We start from the raw sequence: 25,681 nt of genomic DNA, 5'->3' as shown, positions 1-25,681 counted from the left end.
AGTGGTTAAGTTCACGTGCTCCGCTGCAGCGGCCCAGGGTTTCGGGGGTTCAGATCCTGGGCGGGGACATGGCACCGCTCATCAAGCCATGCTGAGGCGGCATCCCATATGCCACAACTAGAAGGACCCACAACAAAAAATACACAACCGTGTACCCGGGAGCTTTGGAGAGAAAAAGGAAGAATAAAATCTTTAAACGTAGTAGAAGGTTAAGGGAGTAAGATCTGACTTAAAGTAACTGAAATTAGTTCAGTTTGATGTTAATTTATTGCAGTTACTTTCAGATGAAGGCATTTCTTAGAGATGCCTTGTCTTTCTTGGGAATCAAGACTGAATAAAGAGTAATTTATAAAAACCTCCATCTAAAACTCTATATATTTTCTAATATTATAAATATGGTTTAATGTGCCCAAAGGCATCCCAAATAAACTATTGCTGTTCGTTGAGAAAAAATAAAAGTCACCTACAGTGAAAAAAAATATTTTCGAAAGAATAAAGTAGTATTTAGGAGTCACACGGCCTCAAAATTGCCAGCAATGCAGTGTCATATGTCCTTAGAGAATGAAAACAATAAACCAGTGATAGAGGAATCAGCATGGAAATTAATTAGATCACCTGCCCGTTAACTGCTGAGAAGGGAGAAATTTAATCACAATAGGTGGCAGATGATTTCTTCCAAGGGGTCCATTCATTAAAAACATAGCTGATATCTTAATACTTGAATAAGTTTCAAATTGTCTCCAACGTAAACATTTCCAACTTGGGTTAAAAACAGCTGCTTCCAAAAAGAAAGGTGTTCAAAGTAACAGTCACAGCCCCTGGTGTGCCTGGGTTATGACTACACTCCAGTGGCTCATGGATTCCCACGCCAACTCTTCAAGGTTTGGAATTCCCACTTTAAAGATGAGGAGGGGCTGGCCTAGTGTGCACATTCTGCTTCGGCAGCCCGGGGTTTGCCAGTTCAGATCCTGGGTGCGGACAAGGCACCTCGTGGCAAGCCATGCTGTGATAGGCGTCCCACATATAAAGTAGAGGAAGATGGGCACGGATGTTAGCTCAGGGCCAGTCTTCCTCAGCACAAAGAGGAGGATTGCCAGCAGTTAGCTCAGGGCTAATCTTCCTCGGGGAAAAATAAAAAATAGATGAGGAAACGTGGGCTTCAACAGGTGAGATGATTTGCCTACACCTGCACATGCAGCCAGAAAATGAGGAGCCAGATTTTACCCAAGTCAGTTCAGCGCCAAAGTCCAATCTCTTCCCATGACCTGTGGCTCCTCCCCTGAGGAGTGACAGCAGCATTGCTGGCCACCGAGGCCACCTATCCTTACTAGGGCTTTTGTGCTCAATTGCACAAAATTCTACTGTTCGCAGCTCAGGCCTCTGGGGGGAAAAATGTTGTAGTATCTAGAGTTTAATCGTGCCAAAAGGCAATTTCGTGAGCTCTCCTCCAGGAGAAAGGAAAATGGAAGAGCTGTTTGTACTAACAGGAGGTGCTGGACGGGGCAGAGCATTGTCTGATACAGCACCGGAAGGGGAGAGGATGGCGCAAAAAGACGGGCAGGGTTTACCCTGCTGTCCACAGGGTCACTGGGAGTCAGAATCGACTCCATGGTACAAACAATATCAGGCAGTAGCAGTTTCCATAACTGTTAAGAAAAGTAACTGCTCACCACTCCCTTGAGTGCCTCCCCCAAAAAGTCTTGCAAACGTGCAGAGGCAGTGACGGAAAATCAACCCAACCACTGTCAAGTGAGAACAAACTCAACCCAACCATTGTCAAGTGAGAACAAAGTTTTCATTGTATTTGGGTGCTCCCAATGCATCAGTATTCAGCATCATCTCATCTGAAATCAGTTCACGTGAAAACCATCACACTAGATGTTCATCCTAAGTCTTAAAGGTGTTTGGCCAGTTTCTTCACCAAGGCAGTGGGAGGGCAAGCGGCTTCTGGGCCCGTCCTTCCCACTGTCAAGGTGCCACAGAAGCATCAGGCCAGCTCCGAGATGTCTGTGAAGGGGAAAATAAGGCAGCCTCACTTGCCCATGGGCCCTTCAGGCCACAGGGAAGGCATCAGGCTGGAGAAATGTGCCCAAAGCCAGGTGCCTTGATGCTGGGGATGTCGTTCTTCCGGTAGAAGTCAGCCTTCACATGGTTGGCGCGGCCATGGTCCCGGTTCAGAGGCTCCACGGGCTGCTGTATGCGCTTCCCGTAGACAGAAGACGTCAGCAGTCCCACTGGCCTCTCCTGCTCCTGTGGAGGGTGACACATTAGGACACTTAGGTTGGCACACGCCCGCCTTGTCAGCATGGCTGACCCCTCCATCGGCCAATGTCCAGGAAGCTGTTTTTGCCTGCATCACCTGCACACCTGTGTCCTGCCCCCACCAGGGCTTCTTGGGGGCTACTCCACACTGATCCCAAGGGGACCCCTTAAACTACGTCAGACCCTGACCCATCTGCTCAGAGCCTCCAGTGTCCTCAGACCCTTCAGAAGACAGGCAAGGTCATGCACTGGGTGCCAGGTATCCTCTGACTTCAGGTACAGGTTCTTCCTCCCTCCCCTCCCTTCTCCCTACCCTTCTTCTGCCTGCCTACCTTCCTTCCTGCCTTCTTTCTTTGCCCAAATACACATCTCCTTGGCCCCACTCTCATCTTCGCAGCTCCCTCCCTGCCCCCTACTTCATCTTCCCAGCCCCTCCGCCCCCCTCTTCATCTCCCAGCCCCCACTTCATCTCCCCAGCCCCTCCTCATCTCCCCAGCCCCCCTCATCTCTTTCATGTTCCCTATCCCCTTAAAAGGGTTTATTTCTCTGCATACCACTTATCACTACCTGGAATTCAGTTCATTATTTATTTGGCTTTTGTTTTTCCATTTCCTCATAGGAATGCCAGCTCTAAGAGGACAGGGACTTTTATCTTACTCCCTTTATGCTCAGTAGTACACGGGAGGCGCTCAAAAACTACAGCTGGGGGCCAGCCCCATGGCCTAATGGGTAAGTTCAGTGTACTCCACATCAGCAGCCCAGGTTCAGTTCCTGGGCATGGACCTATGCCACTCATTGGCGGCCATGCTGTGGTGGCAACCCACATGCAAAATAGAGGAAGATTGGTACAGATGTTAGCTCAGGTCCAACCTTCCTCAGGACAAAAAAAAAGCTACAACTGGATATGAGTAACACTAGGCATGTTCTTATGAGAGAAAAGCACTAACTTCATACCAACTCTGAATGAATTAACATAACATAAATGATAGAAAACAATTGTAATGTCTGTGACTTAAATGGTAATATCTCATAGTACCTCCTTCACTTAATTTCACATCAAAATAAAAAGTTTCATTGAAAGTGACATGATGGCATGTGACATGTGACAGCCACAGGCCAAAACCCAATGATCCAGAAAGAAAGCCTACCAGAAACTTTTACTTTCTGATTTCTGTGTGTTGTATAAAAGATTATGATATTTATTCAGCACCTGACTTTTAATAAACATGCTGTCCTTGGATCAGACTTTGTGAAGACAATGTCCGAGTGTGGAAAGGCAGCAGCAGGGTCTAGCCCAGCAGGTAGAGGGGCCGACCACGCTAAGGGGGTACACAGCCTCCTCACACCGGTGCCCTGCTGTGATCCTGACCTCCTCACCCTATGAGTTTTTTCCTTCTGTTGGTCACCACTTGCACAGCTGACTACAAGCGAAGCCCTCCTTTTCAGAAAACCATGGAAAGATAAAAGAACTGTGCTATATGTGGTGGTCATAGTGCCCTGATACCAAAACTTGGGAGATAAAATGCTTGCATGTGTGGTTTCATCCCTGGAAGGCTAATGTCCCCAGGAGAACTGTGACAGCCAGAAATTCAGAGGTCCAGCAAAGACCTATTTCATCTGTTGAAAAGGACTTCTTAGTTTTGCTCTCATTAAATTCTTAAATTCTATAGAATTAAACAACAGAGTCATAACAATTAATACACAGTAACATGACAGAACAGATTGAGCTATAATAGTGGCTGAGTCTTAGCTTCCTGGCACAGTAAGACAGAGGAGAGCCACATACAGGAGAGTTACATGCAGCAGACTGAACACAATATTAAATAGATATACACAGTTAATCTCTTAACACCTTGTTAATAGCCTGTCTGAATATTACCTCCTCGTTAATATGAAGTCCCAGGCTTTTTGCATGTTCTCTGTCATCTCGGTGCAATTTCTGGTTATAACCCGGGTTCTTCTTAAAAACACAGTCATAGAGGGAAATGATTCCTGTCTGGGAATAAAAAGCAAAAGAAAGCCATGGGTTTATTCAAAGGCTGAGCCATCGAGGCCTCCTCCAGGGAGCAACATTCCTTGTTGCTAGCCAATAGGTGGGCTATGAAAGCCCCCTCTAGAGAGACAAAAATATTTTCTTTAATCAGATGTGGCAGCTATAACAATCCTGTAATTCACATATATAAGAACATATATATGTATATATTACATATATGTGTATACATATGTATATCAAACATATAAAATAGACATATGTATCAAACATATATAAAACACACAGCTCTGATATATTAGACAATGATCCTGTTGACAGACTTATCTTCTGTAATATCTCCATTTTTTCATCCCAACTTTTTCTTAATACAAAAATAAACCAGTCTTATTTATTTGGTATCTAGTAAAAGGAAAAGAAATCCACGTGTTAGCTGATCATTAATCTTCACCTCATAAGTCAGGCGGGTCGTTTCTGTTCCTCCAGCCAAAGGCCAGCAGCCTGGAGTCCTCCCAGCAGCAGACCCAGACACGCCGTCTCTCTGGGATTTGGGAGCACCGGGTCTGTAACCTGTGCTTGTTTTTTGGTTTTTTGGTATTTTTCTTTTTTCTGGCTAGTGATGCTGGAATGATGTCCTCTGACTGCACGACACAGAGGCAGAAGGTAAACAGTGAAAAGGATGCACGATGTGGGCATCGTCTCTTAGAAAACAGTACTGCCCATTCACACTGACTGTGGGAACTCAGAGGTGCTGGTAGCAACGGGGATGACTAGGGTGTGAGGTAGCTTCATCCCAGCCTTGACAAACTGTTCACAGGTCATCCGTCCTGTGCAAGACACGCAGCTCCTGCTGGGGATGTTTTCGAAGACAACTCAGACGTGGGTCCTGTCCTGGCACAATTAACCATCCAGTAAGGAAAACAAGATGGTCTTTTAGAATCATGACTTTTAAGGTTTCCAAGAATCCCAGTGGCAACATGCTTAAGCCATATTCAGTGGCTGCTGAAATCTCTATTTGCCTAGGTCGCTCCGAGCAACTTGCAGGCAGCAGCCATGGCGTCCACGTCTATGCCCTGATGGCCATTAATGAGGTCACCACAGACAAGCTTCTTCTCCATACTCTCTTATGCACTCAACTTCTGGGTCTGTTCACACTTCGCTCTGGCCATCTCCAGCCCTCACCCTTCCTGAAGGCAACCTACAGTATAGCTCACATACTTATAGGATTAAAAGCAAAAAGCCCAAATCAATGGAGAGGGAGTACATTGCACAGCCTTTGGTGGCGCGAAAATTGGCTAAGTTTGGGAAGAATGTAAACTTGGGTCCTCACATCGCATTATGGACAAAAGTAAATTCTGGATGAATTAGAGAAATCAGTGAAAAGAAAACCCATTAGGGACTTCCCACCCATGAAGGCAATGGGGGAAATGTCACAAAGAAAATGTCAATCACTTTGACTATATAAAATGCAGACAGCTGCTTATCAAATAAAATTAAAACAAGAAAAAACACACTTTAGGAAATGACGGAGAAATCTCAACACATTTTACATACATAAGCTAGGATGTCCGCTGAAGCAGAAGCTCACTGAATGGGTGGGGTGTTTGCCTCCAACCTGGAGAGGTTAGAAACCTTACAGCAAACCTTTTTGGGTAAGCCACCAGGCCAGAGGGCCCTGCAGTGACGCAACGGAAGCTCACTCTGCAGGGTTGGTGGGGGACAAATTCTCCAAAGAAGCACACTGGCCTTCTGGGAGGGAGCTACGCAATACAGACCCTTCCCCTTGGGGTTCAGAGCTGCTGGCCAGGCCTGGCTGAGGCCAGCAGGCAGACGCAAACAGACCCCATTGCCACCACACCACTCCCACTTACACACAGCAATTTAAGTTGGGCTCTTGGTCATAATCTAGATGTCCACTTGTCGCTTGGATCCCTCCTGGCCCGGCTGACCCTGTGAAATGGGTGTGTTTCAGGAGAACAGCTGCAGTGTGCAGCAGAAAGATCTGGTCCCTAGGACTGAGCACTGGGGTGGGAGCTGCACCCATGGCGGGAGGCGCCCTCTTCTGCATCCTGAGAACCCTGGGCCAAAGGGGGTGACTGGATGCCAGCCTAAGTTCCCACGGCACTCCCTGCAGGTGACCAGCCATGCCCAGGACTGAGGGGCAGCATCCCTAGAAGGGGGCAGCCCCAACAGCAGGGGACACAGGGATCCTCCAGGAACTGCCATCTTGTGCTGTCTTCTGCAGGCGTCTATTTATGCCTGACCCTTCTGAACCCAGTAAGCCCACTGGGGTTCCTGGACCTGTCCTGGGAGAAAGACTGAAGAGGGAAGAATGGACTCAACAGGAGGAGAAGGCAATGTGGAAAATGAGAAAGGAAATGTGACTTCATTTTGTTTCCTACAGTGGAAAACCCACCATGATATGCAGCTTTACAAAATAATTCCTATTTCTTCTCATTCTAATCAGTTCTCCTAAAATACTCTACAAAAGGGACACCTATAAGTAGCAAAGCCTCCCTCCCACCCTGAGGATTAGCTACCAAGAGCCTACTACTGTATCTTAGAACAGTCTTTATTAGGAATCTCTCTGCTGATGGGTGTGATCAGAATCTCTCTCTCTCCTTTGTGGGGATTTTGCATATGCAGAGCTTTCCAGACTAAAAACAAATTTTTCTATCATTGAAAAATAAGGAAAAAAAAGAAAAAAAAAATTAATGCCAAGCAGACAGCCTCTCAGCAAACGTGACTGTCCATTTCTAATACCTCATTAAGCTGAAAATCTGTCTTTTCCTGAATTTTAATTATTATTCTTTCATCTTTCATTTTGTCCTTCATTCCTTTATGGTTTGAAGCAAAATTCCATTGATAAAAGCCCATCTGGATTCAGACACCATCACAGAACAGAGCTTCTGGGTTTACTGGTGTTTTGCTATTAAAATCTCTCAAGGGATTCCATTATTTCACACATGACGTGGATCTTAAAAAACAAAGCAAAACTGAGCCCATTTATTTTTTCTGGCATGATCTCCCTTTGTCCCTTTGTGTTTTGAGTACTGTTAAAATGGGCTGTGGTCTTATTCTGGTTGTGGTGCCTGATCACCTGCCATCATTTTCCCCCATTATGACCCCCCGACTCCTAACACTGAAAAATCACCCCAGTCTGTAGCCCTGGGCTGATGCTGTAAGTGGAGTGCAAGCCTTCAGTTTTCAACCTCCAACACACAGTAGGTCTACGATTGTGCGAGGTACTCTGCCAGGCTCTGGGACAAAAATAGAGAGTCCCTACCTTAAAGGAGAAAACAGACTGAGATTGGAAATAAACCCATTAATTAAACACCACAACATAATCCAAATGGAGTAACAGAGGTACGCATAAAGTTCAGGGGCACCAAAGAAGGAAGAACCAGCTCCTGTCTGGGCTGTGGGTAGGAAGTGGACGCAACTGAAGACAGGAGGGACTGTACTGCTATGGCTAGAGTCACTAGCAGGTAGCCCCCCTGGGTGTTAGGAGTTGAACTGCATCCTCCAAAAATTCCTATGTGGAAGTCCTAACCCCTAGGCCCTCAGAAGGTGACCTGATTTAGAAATAAGGTCATTGAAGATGTAATTAGTTAAGATGAGGTCACACTGGGGTAGAGTGGGCCCCTAATCCACTAAGACTGCTGTCCTTATAAAAAGTTTGGACACAGATATGCAGAGAGCAAAGACGTTGTGAAGAGACACAGGGAGAAGAGGTCATCTAAAAGTCCAAGAGAGAGGCCTGGAACAGATCGTTCCTCACAGCCCTCAGAAGGAATCAACCCTGCTGACACCTTGATCTTGACTTCCAGCTTCCAGAACTGAGAGACAATAAACTTCTGTCATTTAAGCCGCCCAGTCTGTGGTACTTTGTTATTACAGCAGCCCTAGTAAATACATTTGGTAAGGAGAAGTAGCCATCTTTTGAACAACGGAAAGTAAGATTGGAGATAAAACAAAGTTATTGCAGCGGGCCAGAGACCCAACCTTGGAGCACTCTGCCCCAGGTAGACTGAATTGGTAGACATCACCAATATTCAACTCTCCTCTACTCCTGACTACACAGACGATTAATCGTCCCTGCTCCTTTAGGTCAGTGAAGCCATGTGACCAGTTCTAACCAATGAACTATGAGTAGAGATGACATGTGACTCCTTAGTCAAAAGCATTTAAGAGCCAGTGCCTGGGGACTCCTGAAGCTTCATATTGAGATGTTAGAGGTTTTCATGGTGGTTGGTGAGTGACTGTACTGGGCAGAGCCACACCTGCTGGACATTTAGCATGTGAAATAAGGCTTGTTTTAGGCCACTGAGACGGGTTGTTTGTTACTGCAGCATAAATAACCTAGCTTATCAAGACCAGGGCAAGCAGAAGAATGAGGAGGAACTCCTGGCCCACCACCTCCGCTCTCCAAGGACTGTCTCTGGGGTTGTGGGGTTTGATTATGCGCAGTGCCTCCTCCCAGCCTTGGAAGCTTCCTCCTCCCAGAAGTTACCCACACTCTCCCACAAATAACTGGGGTAAGATTTTGAGCAAACTGAGACCCTAGTTCTTTCTTTTCTCCTCCCTTTCAGACCATTTTAAGTATAAATGCACTCTCCATTGTAACTTCAAACCAGGTAAGTTCTGCGAGGAGAAAGAAACGAGAGAAAGGAAGTTAATACATTTTTCCATAGTAATTGGGCAGGGGTAATACCATGTGCTCAACAGTCACATTTCCGCTTCCAGAACAAAGAGAAGACTGGACCACCAGATTCCATCACAGTTAGGCTGGGGCCAGGTGACCAGCTCTGTAAAGGAATGTGGGTGAGACCAGAGGACGCTACCTTCTAGTCCTGGTCCATGAAAAACTCTCATGCTCTCCCCTTGCTCATTGCCTAGGAAATGCAAAGGATCCAGTAGAGCACTGCAAGGTCCCAAAGATCCCCAGGTCCTGGCAATAGTGGAGCCACTAAAAAGAAGGAGCCTGGTTTCCCAAGTCATTGCATTAAGAAGAGCCGCCCATGAGAAACACACGTGTAGGGCTTCATGTGAAAAAGACAGCCTTCATTTTGATATGTTTAGATGCTTAAGCCCAGTGGTAGGATTATGTTTACCAACTGGCTCTCTGGAGAAAAAAAGACCTGATATGTAGCATTTGCTCATCTCTGTGGTACAAATACTCCCACCATATATTTCATGGCCTAGGAATTTTTTAAATATAACACTTAGACTTTGAGAAATTTAATCAAAACCCTCATAGAAGAGCATTCTCCTTTGACTCAGCTTTGCCACTGAAGTAGCAGAAATGTTGCACAAGACGGAAGTAGAAAAAAGTACTTTAAAAACACCATTGAATGGAATTTGCTTTGCTGCCACTGGAACAATATTTTATAGGGAAAGTCCACGCGGCTTATCTCCTTAGGGAGCAGGTCAGCAGTTGATTGCATTTTAGCTGGTGGCTTTAGATGACAAATTTCTCTTAAAAACTAGGGCATTACTGGGGCTTTAAGTAAGTGTGTTGCCTCGAGAGACTTAACTTTGGGCTCCCTCGGGGTAGAGGCCTTAGAGGATTCAAAGCCACCAGATTGACACTCAGATTACCTGCTTCACCTGTGTTCATCTCCATGCGCATGAATGAGAGTGGGGGATATAACAGAATGGCTGCTGGGACCCAACCTTCACTGAAAGGAAACGCTAATACTCACTAACAAAAGCACATAACAATGGCTCCTACATTAGGCTTACTATGTGCCACTTTATACCCATTAATTAAATTAATGCCTGTAAGAGCTCCATGCAGTTGGAACTGTTTGATTCCTGTTTCACAGACGGGTGAAGTGAGATGACATGTTTGTGACTTGGGCAATCCACACAGCTGGTAAACACGGAGCCAATATTCTACCCAGGACTCCTCGGCCTGAGCTACTAACTAACGAGTCACTAAGTGTGCCCCACAGTAACTGACTGAAGAGCTAATTCTGCATTGTTTCTCTTCAGCTTTGAGTGGAGCCTGGCATTATTTACAGTGAACTTAGGGGCAGCTGAGTCCCAGCAAACCTATGATACAGAGTTCCCTCTCTTTAGTCCAAATGATCACGAGGTCAGAGAATCACCTTCTGGAGTCCTGCAGCTTCTAAACACCAGTTCACATAATCCCCAGAAGGTGTTATTGCCATTGGGTGGCTCACTTGCAAATGGGCTTTGAAGTGCCTTGTGTTGTTCTTGCTGCTTTTAAGGCTCTTGTATTTAAGTGTGAATATTTCTGCTGCATCATTGTCTTCTGTGTGACACCAAAGGCCTTAGGACTTCAATTTGCCTGTGAACCCAGCTATTAAAACTGCACTGAATTTTTTTTTTTCCTTATCAACCTACTTTGCATTAATTTGTTCTAAGGCCCATCCCTACCTTCCAGGGGCAGTAATACATTAGAGCAGGGGTTGGCAAGTGTTTTCTGCAAAGGGGGAGATAGTCACTGTTTTAGGCTTTGAGGTCACATGGTCTCTGTTGCAACTACTTAACTCTGTGAGAGCCATAGACAATACTAAAGGAAGGGTGTGTCACTGTGTTCTAATAAAACTTTATTTATTAAAACAAGTGGCAGGTCTGATTTGGCCCAGGGCCCTTCATGTGCTGACCCCTGCATTATAGGGGCCCACCTCTTGCCCTCTCTTGATCTCCTTCCCAGTCTGGACCCCCAGGCGCGGTCACCTCATACTTTGGGTGTATTTCTGCCCTTTAGTTGATTGGCCCCAGAAATGTGGAGCCACCTATCAGGTTGGTGAATTCAGGAAGAATAAATGGTGCCTGCCAGACTCAACTTGGCCTCTTTTCCCGTGGTAGTGCCTGGCCCAGTGTGGATGGGGGTTCTGCTCTGCTTTTTCCAGAGCCCACAGCGGTGGTGGCTGGGTGGGGAAATCCACCCGATTCAGAGCTTCAGTGTCCCGAAATCCATTTGCTCAGAGTCCTTAGCAATCTCCTACAACCTGGCTTTCATCTCTGATAAATACATATCTTGGCTCCCATTTGCTTAGTCTTTTATCTTATTTCTCAATAGCTTCAAGTGGTAATTAACAAGACCCCTCAAAGATACACATAAAATGGTGTTATATGAATTTTTTCATGATGTCAAGAAGCCAGACAAAATTTATATTCTCTCCATAATAATAGCACGGACCAACTTAAAACACCAAGACTTCTTGCTTTTTGGTTGGTTCTCTCATGCTGTGCGTTAATACTATGTATGTGTGAGATGAATTAAAGAAATCTGAACTAAATTGCAGTCGGGAGGGCCTCTAGGGGGAGCTCTCACCCCTATCATACATCATCCATCAGCCAAACAGGAAGAGAGAGAGGCGTGCATCTCCTTAGGAAGTATGACTACGCAGGAAACACAACTACTTTACCACTGAAGGAAGATTTCTCTCTCTGCCCGCCAACAGTCCAGCCAATGAGAATTCATCGCCATCCAGAACGGTGACTTTCCTCCAATGGACTTTCATTTAGAACAGCTCCTCCCTACTCCCCATTTTGCTCTATAAAACCAAGCCCCTTCCTTTGTCTCTCCAGATATGCCTACGTCCTGCTGTAGCATGCACATACTGAATTGCAATTCTTTTGGCTATTCTGAAATAAACTCATTTTGAGGGTAAAATAACTGGCAGATTTGCTTTCTAAGTTGACACATGAATCATAAAAATTAACTGGCAATAAGTTTTCTATACTTAAATTGTAAAATTCACTTAAGAAATAAAATTATTTACAGATAAATGTTGTTTCATAACATATTGCTCATGGGAGGGAAAAGTATAAGGTCCATGGTGGCAATGAGGTGGGGAACCATTGCTCTAAAACCCCCTTCTGTCTTAATACCCAGACGATATTCAAGCCTCGGAGAGTCAGCAAACAGGCATGCAAAGACAGATGTGCTGCACCTGTCCCCTTTCTTCCTCCTATCCTCCCGTCCTTACATATTGCTCAAAGCCAAGCAGAGAGATGGCTTGGCTCTAGATACAAGAGATCCTCCTGGCTGAGGTCTCTGTGCTGGTTTCCTAGGGCTGCCAAAACAAAGTACCCAGACTGGAAAGCTGAAACAACAAAAATTTACTGTTTCACAGTTCCAGTGGCCAGGGGTCTGAGATCAAGGTGTCAGCAGGGTTGATTCCTTCTGAGGGCTATGAAGGAAGGATCTGTTCCCAGACTCCCTCCTTGGTTTGTAGACAGCAGTCTTCTCCCTGTCTACTGACATAATCTTCCCTTTATGCATGTCTGTTTCTGTGTCCAAATTGCCCCCTTTTACAAGGACACCAGTCATATTGGATTAGGGCCCCCCGATGACCTTCCTTTGATCACGTTTGTAAAGACCCTGTCTCCAAACATTCTGAGGTGCTGGCGATTAGGACTCTAACATAAGAATTTTAGGGGGACACAGTTCAACCCAAAACAGTTGTATGAACTAGAAACTATTGCCTGTTTGAAAGGCTCAGCTCCATGACTTTCTCCTACATTTCACCTGTGGCAAGTACTCAAAAGTGTGCTGACCTGATGTGAATGGGGATTCATTTGCACTCCACGGACCGTGGGTGAGGAGCAGCAAAGGAACAATGCATTTTGTGGGAATACCTTATGCATCCTAAGTGAAAGATCTCCTTCCTCCCAGGTACTTGTTTAATCTATACCCCTCTCTGGGCCACTCATTATCTCTGCAGGCTGAGCGCCCCTAATCAATGTTCCTTTTAATAATGATGCCCCTGCATCCTGAGCTGGCAAGTCACACTGGAGACATTTAGGAAAAACGAGAAGAAGGGAATAGACGACCGTCAATAAGCTCTGAATTTCCTTTTTTTTCTTTGGATGTGTGGTGGCCTTCGCAGAGCCGCCGGCTTTTGGCACGACATGCACGTGCCTGGTGGCGTCAGGCCACAACTCAATGACTCTCCCAGGCCCGTTCTCCCTGCGGGCGGCTCTTCAGGGTTGTATTTGGCTTGCAGGCAGGCTTCTAGAAGGGTTTCTACGCCCAGGACCTTTCAGGCACAGTCAGCGCGGCGGCGAGGCCCAGGCAGCGGCTGTTTCCCGCCTCCCCCCGGCCTGCGGCAGACGCCCCACTCCGTCCCCGCACGGCCTGCCTCAGCCCCCTGTCCCGGCTGAGCGTAACCCTCCACACGTTGGGCTCCCCCCGCCCATCCTCTCTGGGGAGGCGCCAGGTCCACCTTACTCTGGTGGTCTTGGTAGACGTACTTTTTGGGGTTTGGCGCCCTGGAGGGAGGCCGCTCGCCCGCCCTCTCCCCCCTCTCGCCCCTCTCCTCCCCCCCAGTGACTGTGCCGCCCCTAATCTATCGCCGTGCGCCTCGCCCTGGGCCCCCTCACTGGCTATGCCGTTCTGCCCCCAGAGCCACATTCCACAGTTGCAGCGCGGTCCCAGGACAACCCCCGGGCCCTCACCCACTCCCTCCGTTGTCCGCTCGCCCTCGGCCCGCCCTGCCCGGGCTTGCAGCCCTGCCCGCAGACCGCCTCCCCGGCAACATAACCCCGCCCCCAGCGCCCCACCTTCGGCCCCCTGCCCAGCCTCCCTCTCCAGCTTTGCAGCCCCGCCCCCAGAGCCCCTCCCCAGGAGCGGACCACGGATCTCATCCCTCTCTCCCAGCAGTGCAGCCCCGCCCACATCCCCTTTCCCCCGGCCCCTCCCAGGTAGTAAAAGTCCGTCCCCACCCCTTTCTCTGTATCACCGCCCCAGCCACGCCCCCCACTCCTAGCAGTGCGCCCGCCCCCCGCCCCCCGCCCCCGTCCCGGGCGTACGGCCCTCCGCAGCGCTGCCCACCTTGCCCTGGCGGTAGTAGTAGCTGTGCTCCTTGGGGTCCAGGCGCCGCGGCGGGATGTAGCTGAAGGCGGACAGCGCCGAGATGGGCAGCGGCCGGGGCTTGCCCCGCAGCGTGGCGGCGGTGATCTCCTCCTCTTCGTCCTCCATCCTGCCTGCGTCCAGCTCCCCCGCGGCCCCTGTGCTCATTGGCGCCCGCCGAGGGGCCCAGTCCCAGTCCACCCTGGGCTCTCGGGCGTCGCCCGCGTTCGGCGGTCGCCTGGAAACCGCGGCGGCGTGACGCCGGCTGGGCCGCGGGGCGGGGCCGACCCTCCTCACCTCCCTCCTGGCGCTTCGGGCCACTCTGGGGTCTATCCTTCGTTGTGTGACGAGGGGAGCCCGACCTACTAAAGTGGCCGAGTTGGGGATCCCGGGTGGGAGACGCCTTTGGGATCAGCTCTTTCCAACCAGCTTATCTTTCTGAACGCGGTGTTGGTGCGTTCACTCCCAGACCACTGGGTCCTTGGGCAGTTCAATGACTGCTCACCTCTGTGTGCCACCCCTGGAGGTGCAGCCTTGAACGAAGCAGCCCGTGTCCGCGGGGAGCTCACAATCTGTTGGCGAAGACAGGTGATAGACGTAAAAAAGACAAGTAAACTTGAAGAGGGTCCGGGGCAGAGTCGCCCAGTAGGAACACGATGGGAGCCACACCTAATTTAAAACTTTCTGGTAACCACACGAAAAAAGTAAAAAGACACAGATAAAATTAATAAAATATTTATTTAACTCAGTATGTCCAAAACATTGTCATTTTAACAGGTGGCACCAACCACAGTTCAAGTGCGCAGTGGGCACAGGTGGCTGGTTGTTGTAGTGTTGGCCTGTGCAGGTGCAGAGCTTCTCTGAGTTAAATAAGTATGATACACAGACTGGGAAAACTCAGCTACTCTGGGCGGGGCTCTAGGGAGCCTCTGCAACTGTGGTTTGTTGTCACTTGGTCTGAAGGCCAGTTCAATAGGTCTGAACCATCACTGAGGCTAAAAATTCACTGAACTGAAATTCATGATTCAATGAAAGCTTATAAAAAAAGTGACGGGGACAACAGATGACAAAGCCTTGGGAAGTACCTGAACCAGGATGCTCACACAAGGCCCGCCTCTGTGAGGAGGTGATGTTGGAGCTGATAGGTAATGATAAGGAAGAGCCAGATTTGTGAAAACGTGCTAGAGAGGCCCTTCCAAGCAGAGGGAAGAACAGCTTTGGCGACCCTGAGGCAGAGCTGGTCTTCATGTGTTCCAGGGGCAGCAAGAAAAGCGGGTGGTGGAGCCTCATTTAGAGGAGGAAACTGGTCGGGAGTGAAGGTGGGCAGGTAGGCAGGGACCAGATGGAGAGGTCTTACCAGACAGGTGGAGGAGAGCGTCCTCCCCCCTCACCCATCCCTCTCACTAGGTGTTTCTTGTCTGCAATTCCTTGATGCAGGCTGGTGGCAAAGATGCCTCTCAGTCCAAGGCACCTGGTGGTACCTCTCTGTTGAGGTCTTCTTGTGTCTCCTGGAAGTCCTTGTGGGCAGGACTTAGACAACCCTGAGCCACCACTCTCTCTCGTGGACCCACATGAGGTCCAGAGAACTCCATGTGTCATCATTGCCCTAATAGCCCATCTTTTTGCTCCACTGGCAGAACAGATGAGTTGAGTATGAGTCAGACAAAGTTCAGACACCAATCCATCATGTGCCCAAGCTTGAGGGGACACGAGAGGATGACATGTCCTTGAAGCTTGAGGACAGAATGCCGCCACCTCTCCAACTTGCGAAGTGAAGGAAAAGTATAGCTCATCCTTGCCCCATGGGCAGAGATCCTCATGCAAACACCAGCGAAGTAATAATAATTAAAAAAACCCCTCATAATCTGTTACCTCTCTCAACCTCTCCAACCTCTTTTAATGACAGAACCTAGGAGGTCATGAGACTTTGCAAGTCTTGCATAAGTGATCTGGTATCATACTTTGGAAAATGAAAGTAGTTGACAACAATTATCTTGAGAAGTCTGTGAAAACTGAGACTGAAATTGTTTCATTGTAAAACCCTTTTCCACAGCTATATGGGTATGAATCTGTTAGCTTCCATTTCAGTACATGGCATTTTGTTCTGCACTAGACTGACAGCTCTGGAGGGCAAGGCTATGTACATACATCTTTTTTGTCTTTGATGGCTCCAGCCTGGCATGTGGCAGGTACTCCACAAAATGTGGTGACTAAATAAATACAGTTTCTATAGTTTGGGTTCCTTCTAAAGGTGAGTTTGGGACAAGGACTTGGGTACTCTTGCTTTATTTGGGAAATAATTCCAGGGAGCAGGAGTGCGGGCCCAGAGGAGTGAGAGCAGCAGGAAAGTCAATATCAGGATGAATTATCAAGGTCACCACTGAAGGCAACTGGAGTGCAGTCATACCTAGAACTTTCTGGGGAGACTGGAGAACGCCTCTCAGAATCACCACCAGAAGATCAACATGGAGGCGCCTTTTATTGCTTGCTCCCAGCCCTCCTGGGTTGAGAGTTTCCCCTGGATTGCTCACTCCGGACCTTGTATGACCCTTGCCTGGTGCTATGCAGGCTCCCCTGCAGCATCTCATTTCCTTGGTGTCAAAGAAGCCCTGGGGCTGACAGCAAAAGGCACGGGGCATCTACCTGAGGTGCGATTCTGTTTTCCAGAGGTGAGTCATTGCCCGGTGAGGAAACAATATGTAGGACGAACTTTGCTAGTTTCAATTATCAAGTGGTTTTAGTTCTTTTTTTTTTAAATCTTTTCCTATATAATCCTATTATGTATTCCAGGTACATGAGTGGAATTCAAGGTCAAAGAGTCTGATTTGTTTAAGTCTCTTGTGTCTGTAACTTGTACTTGTAAAGATCTAGGCAGAGGAAGGGAAGGATAAAGGAATGAAAGCCCTACTCTCAAAGGAAGGGCGTGAATAGCTCAAGAATGCACACTGAGTGTGGGTTGACTCTGCAGGGGATCAGACCAGCTTAGTTTCAAGTAACACCACCAGTTTTATGGGCTGTTCACCCTCCAAATCCCATTCCATCACCGTGGACTTCACGCCGGTGCCTGGAGCTGACATTGGGTGGATGATGATGCACGGGTCTGGCCTGGGCTGACCGTGGGTGCACTGATGACTGTTTATGCAGCCTGCCCTGCTCGTCTCCCAGGACCTCTGCTCCCTGCAGCTCCCCTCTGGAAGATGAGAGCAAACACACCGGAGGGCGGCCTCCGCTGAAGGAATGTCAACAGTTCATGGGAGCTTAGGAGGTGCGTAGTCCAAACTGCAGCTGAAACTTATGCCATTTCTCTTGATATCTGGGCAGGATAGAAGCCTGGAGAGAACTTCTTCCTGGTGGGAAGAACTCTGTTAATTGGAGGCAGAGAAGGAGAAAGCAAAGATGGCAGCTGTCGTGTCGCATGTCATGTTAGCAGGGCTTCAGCACATCTTCCCTGGCATATATGTTATGTTTATCATGAGTTCTCGTAAACCCATAGACTGTCTATGTTCAGAAGAACTCTCTAACCCTGAGGACAAAACTGAGATGTAGGCAGGTTAAATGACTTGATGCAGATAATACGGCCAGTAGGTGTTCCTACTGAAAGGTGGACAAAATATCTGGAAAGGGAGGGGCTGGTCTGAGGGAAAGGTTTTCCCCTGGGGGCCCCTCAGACCATTCAGAGATGGGGCCATGGCCTGGAGAAAGCACGAAGCTTTCCCAGCGCCTCTCAGCCAGCGCGCTATGCAGCTGAGAAATGCAAACCATCTGGAGTTCCCCATCTCCACCCTGTAAACCTTTGTTAATGAGATGGAGAGAGGAAGGAACATGGCCTGTGAACACATTAAAACAACATCATCCTTCTTTTTTTAAAAAATTTTCTGTTGGAAGTGAAAAAGTTTTAAAACTAGGTTAATATCTCCATTTTAAATTTACAAGTTTTTATAATCATTTTGTTTTTAAATTTCACAGTAAACATTTAAATGGCCCAACATAATTGGACTTTAATTCACAGGCTTTAAAACAGCTTAAAATCACTTGGATTAAGTATTTCTTTGCATTTGGTAGGTTTTTTGATGGTTCAGAGTAAGAGGGAGAGATGCACAAAGACACGTATTTCTAAGTAGCCAGCAGGAGATCCACCCGTCGGTGCATACAGCAAATTTTTACAGGGCGTCGTGAACTCAAGGGTTATGAAATGATGCTCCTGCTGCACTGGTTTCCAAATCCCCCATCAGTGTTGGCTGACAGTGGTCCTGGAACAGGGGAGCCAGGGCCCATCCTCCAAACACCTTCACTGGATCTTGGGCATGGGCAGTGGTCCATGATGGGGTTAAACAAGGCTTAACCTTATCTCACTCCTCCTCCTGGGTACAAAGGCTTGAATACTATCAGGAGATTTAGAAAGCCTGCTTGTCATCAGGTTTTTCCTCTAGGCTGGCTCATTCAATTGATGGAATCCCTATGGCTAGTCACTTTAAGCATCAAACTCATGAATCAAGACATCTAAATATAAATTTAATTTTTGTTCATCTTACTGATTTTGAAATAAAAATGAATGTCATTTTATATGATGCCCAAAATGAAAAATCCCTGATACTGACAACTCTAGCAGCATCACCCTGCAGGAACCAGGGATCCTTAGAGAGAGCTGACCCCAGGGCTAGAGAGGAAAGGGTGAGCCTGGGGCATCCTGTTCCACAAGAAAATTGCAAAAACTGATGTGTCAAGGTCAAAAGGACAAAGGGAACCTTCTGAAGGGTATCCCACTGGTCTACAGTGGGACAATTTAAGCATCAAACAGATGACTAGAATCGATTGAAGCACATCAAATATATAAAATTTCCTAAGCTCATAAATATCCTAAAACAACAAAAAAAACCTGACCAGACCACTAACTCTTTATTCTAAAAATTGATACAAGGAAAGAAATATATGTCTTGTTTTTTTCTGTATAAACCTCATTTTAGAGTACACAAATGGTTGATGGGAGAAAGTTCTTCTTTATAGATGAATACAAGCTAATAAAAGTAGAAGGAAGAGAAACTAGATAGAACTAGAAAATTATTTTTTTAAAACACCTAGTGGAATAAAGAATCCAGGCAACGATCACCAACAGATGCTACGGGCACGAAGACAGAGGTTGACGGAGCCTCTATAGTGGATGAGTCAGGCTGGGAATGCAGGAACCCACTCAGTCTTAATATCACTAAGAGAGGACAATGGGACACTGTGGTGTGATGCAAAGCAAATACTTCGAGGGGTAAGCAAATACTTACTCAGGGCACCAACTCTGGAGCATCCTTGCTGAGAAAATGTAAGCTGAATCTAAGCAAGCATCTGAATCTAACTTTTAGTTTAATGGGAAATACAGTGTTTAGAGGAACAAGTTAGATAATACCAAATCAATACTGTGGGACATTTTACAGGGCAACTGGTCTGACTTCTCCAACAAATTAATGACTTGAAGACTAGGTGAGGGAGGCAGCTACCGACATGAGAGACTTGAGACTCAGTGGTACAGCATCTAAGAGTGACATGTGGCCTTTGCATCTTGATTCAAACAAACCAACAGCTAAAAAATTATTTTTGAGACAGCATATGAAAATTAGAGTCTAGACCTAGTATTAAATGATCATGAGGGTGCTGGCCCCATGACCGAGTGGTTAAGTTCACACACTCCACTTTGGTGGCCTGGGTTTTGTGGGTTTGGATTCTGGGTGTGGACCTACACACCACTCATCGAGCCATGCTGTGGCAACATCCCACAGAGAAGAACCAGAATGACTTACAACTAGGTTCTACAACTATGTACTGGGGCGTTAGCAAGAAAAAAAAAAAGAGGAAGATTGGCAACAGATGTTAGCTCAGGGCCAATCTTCTTCACCAAAAAGCACTAAAAAGAAAATCAGTCCCTTACAAAAATAAATAAATAAATGATCATAGGGAATAATTATGAGTTTTGTTAGCTGTAACATTGGTAGAATAGGTAAAAAAGAAAAAATATTTATTGGTTATGGATGCATACTGAAGTGTTTAGGATAAAAGTATGTGATAGCTTGAATTTCTCTACAAACATTCCAATAAAAAAAAGAAAAGAAAGAAAAAGAGAATGAAAAGATGAAGCATGTTTAGAAAATTTTGGTATTTTTTTTCATGCTGAATAAAAGGACTCATGTGGATTCACTATATGATTCTTTCTATATACTTTCTGTGTGTTCAAAGTTTTCCATAATAAAAGTAAAAAGCAGTCGTTATTAAGAGATATTGTTTCTTGCAAACGTCGGAACCCAAAATATCCGTTCAAGCCACAAATAGCATGCGCTATATGCCAGGGACTGTGGGAGGGGTTGGGGAGAAAGAGATTTTTTTCTGAGAGACGAGATCACAAGTATATTAAGGCAAAATTTCTTATGATGGAGTCCAACAGTCAAAGAACATGAACAAAAAGTTAGGCTTATTGACTACTGAGGCAAGGGAGATAGACACCAGAGAAAGCAGAGGGAGGACAGCACGATTAGAGGATTTGGGTTAAACTGGTGGAGCCGGGCTGGAGAGACTCAGAGCTGAGCAAGTTTGTGTGTAGAAGGGCTAACGTCAGGCCTGGCCCAAGAAACCGACTCAGGACACTCAAAGGTAAGATAAACATGGCGTGTTGTGTCTGAATCCCCCTTAGCTGAAGCTCTGCATGAAGTTGGAAATTGAAGCTACTTCTTTGTGTCAAAATGACCCACATGGCTCAGATCCTATAGACAGTAGAGGGATGTCCCATTCTTACTGATAAGATTTCAAATAGCAAAGATTTTATAGAATGAGGCTTCTCAGCACATTGTCCTTGATACTAATTAACAAAAGCAGTTGCCCCAGGTTCAGCATGGTACCCCAGGAGTATTAACCAGTAGTACTCCTCCTCAGAGAGCCTTCCCGACATGCACCCTCACCACGAGCTGCAATAATGAATTTTAACTGAGAATGCAACATAACACATGTACCACTAACAACAGCCCAAAGGCTTACTGAGCACTTACTATTTTCCAGATACTGGCCAAGCAATTTACAAGGCTTGTCTCATTTCACTATCCTAGACTAATTATTTAGACTCCGAATGAATCTGGGTATGTTTCCAGTTTGGGGAGATCTCAGCTTTTGGAGACTAATTCATCCAGCTGGCCGCCACGGAGCCAGATCCCCTCCCTGCTCTTGCACACGAGGTCTTCCAGTGGGTGGAGCTTTTTAAGACGGAAAGGACGGCTTCCTTGTTTCCCAGAATTCTATCAAATATGCTGAAATCTGCTCCTTGCCATTCTTTCTTCCATCTAACAAATGTTTACCAAGTCTCTATACGCACCCAGGCATACAAAGATTCGGCAGGTAGGATACAGGTCTTCAAGGAACTCCTACTCCCGTAGGCATCTCTTCATCCCAGGGTACCATTTACCCTCCCGTGTCCAGGTAGGCCTGGTTCAGGCAAAGTGCATTCCTTAACCCTTAAAAGGAAAGTAAGGAAAATGTCTGTTTTTTTCAGGCAGAATTGTCACCACACCCTTCCACAGCTCCCGCCTCCCGCCACACACACTCACACCCTCCTGGTTCAACTCACAATCATCCTGGTTCAACAGTTGCTGCCTGATCAATGTCTTAAACTTTGCTGCCCCCTAGAGGTAGGCTCGAAGAATGTCACTGTGCTTCAGGGGTATGCTGGCAAATAAAGCAATTTTTTTCACCCATTTTTCTTTCTTTGCTTTTACAGTCATGTACCACATAACGATGTTAGGGTCAATGATGGACTGCATACATCATGGTGGTCCCATAAGATTAGTACTGTATAGCCTAGGTGTGTAAATACACTCTGATGTTTGCACAAGGACGAAATTGCCTAATGACACATTTCTCAGGATGTATCCTCGTCATTAAGCAACTCGTGGCTGTACTTTTGAAAAACTATAGCAAGATTGTGCCTCACTGAAAAATCTTATCAATATATGGTAACAAGAACTCTTAGACTGGATATGTAATTTCAACAAGCACAATCACATTACTTTTGCTTGTTTAGGTAAACACTAAAATTTAGCGGCCTGAGGATTGAGTTTACAAGGACCTGGCTTTATAATTTTACAGAGCTTGTCAAATTCACAGGAGGGCACACAGTGCAGGGGGGCTGGCCCAGAGGCCGGCAGGGAGGAGCAAGGTCACGGGGGCTCAGAGACACAGCAGCAATGGCACCTCTCCTGTTCAATCTCCATTTGCTCTTTCCTTCTCTGGAATTGGAGGCATACACTCTACAGAATGATCTTAGGACTGATCTAGTCTCCGTTTGGTGAAAACCATCTACTGGTGAAACCATCAACGTCGTATTTATTTATTAGTCTGAATTATTTTCTTGACATACACATACACATTTTTGGGATTAAAATTTGCTTTAAAACAAAGTGCCAGAGTTGGTGGAGCCCTCCTTCCTGCTGTCTGCTTTGTGCCAGGTGCTCTGGCCACACAATGCCTGAAATGCTAGCCTGCCACACAGCCCCACCTCCCTTCCTTCTACAATGCAGTTCACAAGTCACTCCAAGCAGCCTTCGCTCCCTCCCAGGTGGGCCTGAGGTCTTCTGCATTCTCAGCGTCTTGCACATTCTTCAGGCTGCCAGCCTGCTCATCACCATAACCACCTGCTTGTTTATGGAGCTCACCCAACTCCTAGCCCCCCTCAGGCAGGGGCTCTTTTCTGCTTCCCTCTGGAGCTGTCACATTAGTAGGTGCCCAGCATGATTAGAGCTCTTTGGTAGATGTCTGGTGAATGAATGAATGAATGAAGTGTGTAGAGGAAAGCCCAAGGAGACAAGGCTCGACAGAGGATGTGAATGAAAATGCAGGGGGAAGAGCACCTGATTCCGATTACAGCAACCAGGGAAAAAGGTCACGATGGATGCGAAGGATCTAGACAAACTAAAAAGGTGGAGAACATTTAGGCTGTGCTTTTCCTTAGCATTTCTAACAGACTGTCATTACGTGTGTGGCTATTTACTCAAGACTGTCTCCCTCTTTACGCTGCAAGCTGTTTCACTCACCCCCACACTTCAGGGCTGCTTCCCACCCAAGGATGAGCCGAGTCACAGGAGGGCACACAGTGCAGGGGGGCTGGCCCAGAGGCCGGCAGGGAGGAGCAAGGTCACGGGGGCTCAGAGACACAGCAGCAATGGCACCTCTCCTGTTCAATCTCCATTTGCTCTTTCCTTCTCTGGAATTGGAGGCATACACTCTACAGAATGATCTTAGGGCTGATCTAGTCTCCGTTTCTTGTTCTAAAGATAGACTCAAAAAGGTAAAGCGAAGTACACAGCAGGATGGGGTGGAAATTCAGACCAACTAACACTAGCTAACGTGGGCTGTGTGCTTATGCTCCTCCAGGTACTTTTCTAAGTGTTTCATGTATATCAACTCACTCTCATTCCGACCTGTTACGGGTTATAGCCTCCCGAAAGCTCTATCGATGTCCTCACCTGCAGCACCTGTGAATGTGACCTTTGTGGACATAGGGTCTTTGCAGACTTGATCAAGTTAAGATGAGGTCATTAGGGTGGGCTCTCAACCCATATGGCTGGAGTCGTTGGAAAAAGGGAAATTTGGATACATACATACACAGGGAGACGCCAGGTGAAGACACAGACACACACAGGGAGATGCCAGGTGAAGACAGACACACGCAAGGAGATGCCAGGTGAAGACACAGAGAGACACACACAGGGAGATGCCAGGAGAAGACACAGAGAGACACATACAGGGAGACACCAAGTGCAGACAGACACACACAAGAAGATGCCAGGTGAAGACACAGAGAGACACGCACAGGGAGACGCCAGAAGACAGACACATACAGGGAAATCCCAGGTGAAGACATAGAGAGACACAGACAGAGAGACGCCAGGAGAAGATGGATACACACAAGGAGATGCCAGGTGAAGACACAGAGACACACACAGGGAGGTGCCAGGAGAAAGACACACAGGGAGATGGCAGGTGAAGACGGACACACACAGGGAGATGCCAGGTGAAGACACAGAGACACACACAGGGAGGTGCCAGGAGAAGACGGACACACACAGGAGATGCCAGGTGAAGACACAGAGACACACACAGGGAGATGCCAGGAGAAGACGGACACACACAGGAGATGCCAGGTGAAGACGGACACACACAGGCAGATGGCAGGTGAAGACACAGAGACACACAGAGGAGATGCCAGGTGAAGACAGACACACACAGGGAGATGCCAGGTGAAGACACAGAGACACACACAGGGAGGTGCCAGGAGAGACACACAGGGAGATGCCAGGTGAAGACAGACACACACAGGGAGATGCCAGGTGAAGACACAGAGACACACACAGGAGATGCCAGGTGAAGACAGACACACACAGGGAGATGCCAGGTGAAGACGGACACACACAGGGAGATACCAGGTGAAGACACAGAGACACACACAGGAGATGCCAGGTGAAGACAGACACACACAGGGAGATGCCAGGTGAAGACGGACACACACAGGGAGATACCAGGTGAAGACACAGAGACACACACGGAGACGCCAGGTGAAGACACAGAGAGACACACACAGGGAGATGCCAGGTGAAGACACAGAGAGACACACACAGGGAGATGCCAGGTGAAGACACAGACACACACAGGGAGATGCCAGGTGAAGACACAGAGAGACACACACAGGGAGATGCCAGGTGAAGACAGAGAGAGACACACACAGGGAGATGACAGGTGAAGACACAGAGAGACACACACAGGGAGATGCCAGGTGAAGACACAGTGAGACACACACAGGGAAGACAGCCGGGTGAACGTGGAGGCAGAAATTGGAGTGATGCTGCCACAAACCAAGGAATGCTGGGGGCTACCAGAAGCTGGAAGAAGCAAGAAAGGATCCTGTCCCAGAGGCTTCAGAGGGTGCACGGCGCTGCTGACACCTTGATTTCAGAATCGGCGCCCAGAACCGAGACTGAATCTCTTGTTGATTCTGAACCTACTTTGTGGAACTCTGTTGCAGCAGTCCTAGGAACTATTCACTACAGTATTATTATTTGCAGTTATCCCTGAGGACACTGAGGCCTTCGGTCCCGCAGCAAGCGGAGGACCTCAAGCCCAGGGAGATTCTCAGCCACCGTGCTCCACTGCTTCTCAAGACCAGATTCAGACCTTCATTCACCACTTATGATGAATGAAATAACGGGTTGGACACTCACCCTCTCTGCGCTGGTCCACTAATCTGTAAAATGGGACTATCCCCTCAATCAGAAGGTTGGGAGGCTCACTCGAACATGATGCTGAAGTGCTCAGCGCGGGCTCGCAGAGTGAGCGACTCACAGAGCAGCTCCCTCCCTCTCCTTGTCCCAGGCCGCAGAACTAGCTGGTGGAAGAACCCAGGGTCCCCTTCTCCCCAAAGCTTTAACCTGACCATAACAGGACGATGAAGCATCTGGAAGGCTTCATTACAATTGCAATGAAAGACAATTTAACCCATTTTTTTATTTAAAATTTAGAAGTTTCTCCTTCCACTCAAACACTCCCCCAAAAAACCCTACCTAAATTAAGTTCCTTTT

The 25,681-nt window shown here is 47.2% G+C and overlaps 1 protein-coding gene across 1 annotated transcript; it reads right to left on the bottom strand.

Moving 5' to 3' along the window:
• Positions 1-1,781: 1,781 nt before the first annotated feature.
• Positions 1,782-14,384, bottom strand: CFAP90 (cilia and flagella associated protein 90). Its single transcript, XM_001917404.5, has 3 exons — positions 14,067-14,384; positions 4,142-4,258; positions 1,782-2,250 (listed from the first exon to the last, which is right to left on the bottom strand). Exons 1-3 carry the CDS (start codon positions 14,250-14,252, stop codon positions 2,071-2,073), a joined length of 483 nt encoding a protein of 160 aa, XP_001917439.2. The 5' UTR covers positions 14,253-14,384; the 3' UTR covers positions 1,782-2,070.
• Between the last annotated feature and the right edge of the window lie 11,297 nt (positions 14,385-25,681).

The sequence above is a fragment of the Equus caballus genome, chromosome 21 (genome assembly GCF_041296265.1).
Source record: "Equus caballus isolate H_3958 breed thoroughbred chromosome 21, TB-T2T, whole genome shotgun sequence".
NCBI classification, from domain to species: domain Eukaryota; kingdom Metazoa; phylum Chordata; class Mammalia; order Perissodactyla; family Equidae; genus Equus; species Equus caballus.
Note: the sequence above shows the minus strand (reverse complement) of the source record. Positions and strands in the feature narration are given on the sequence as shown.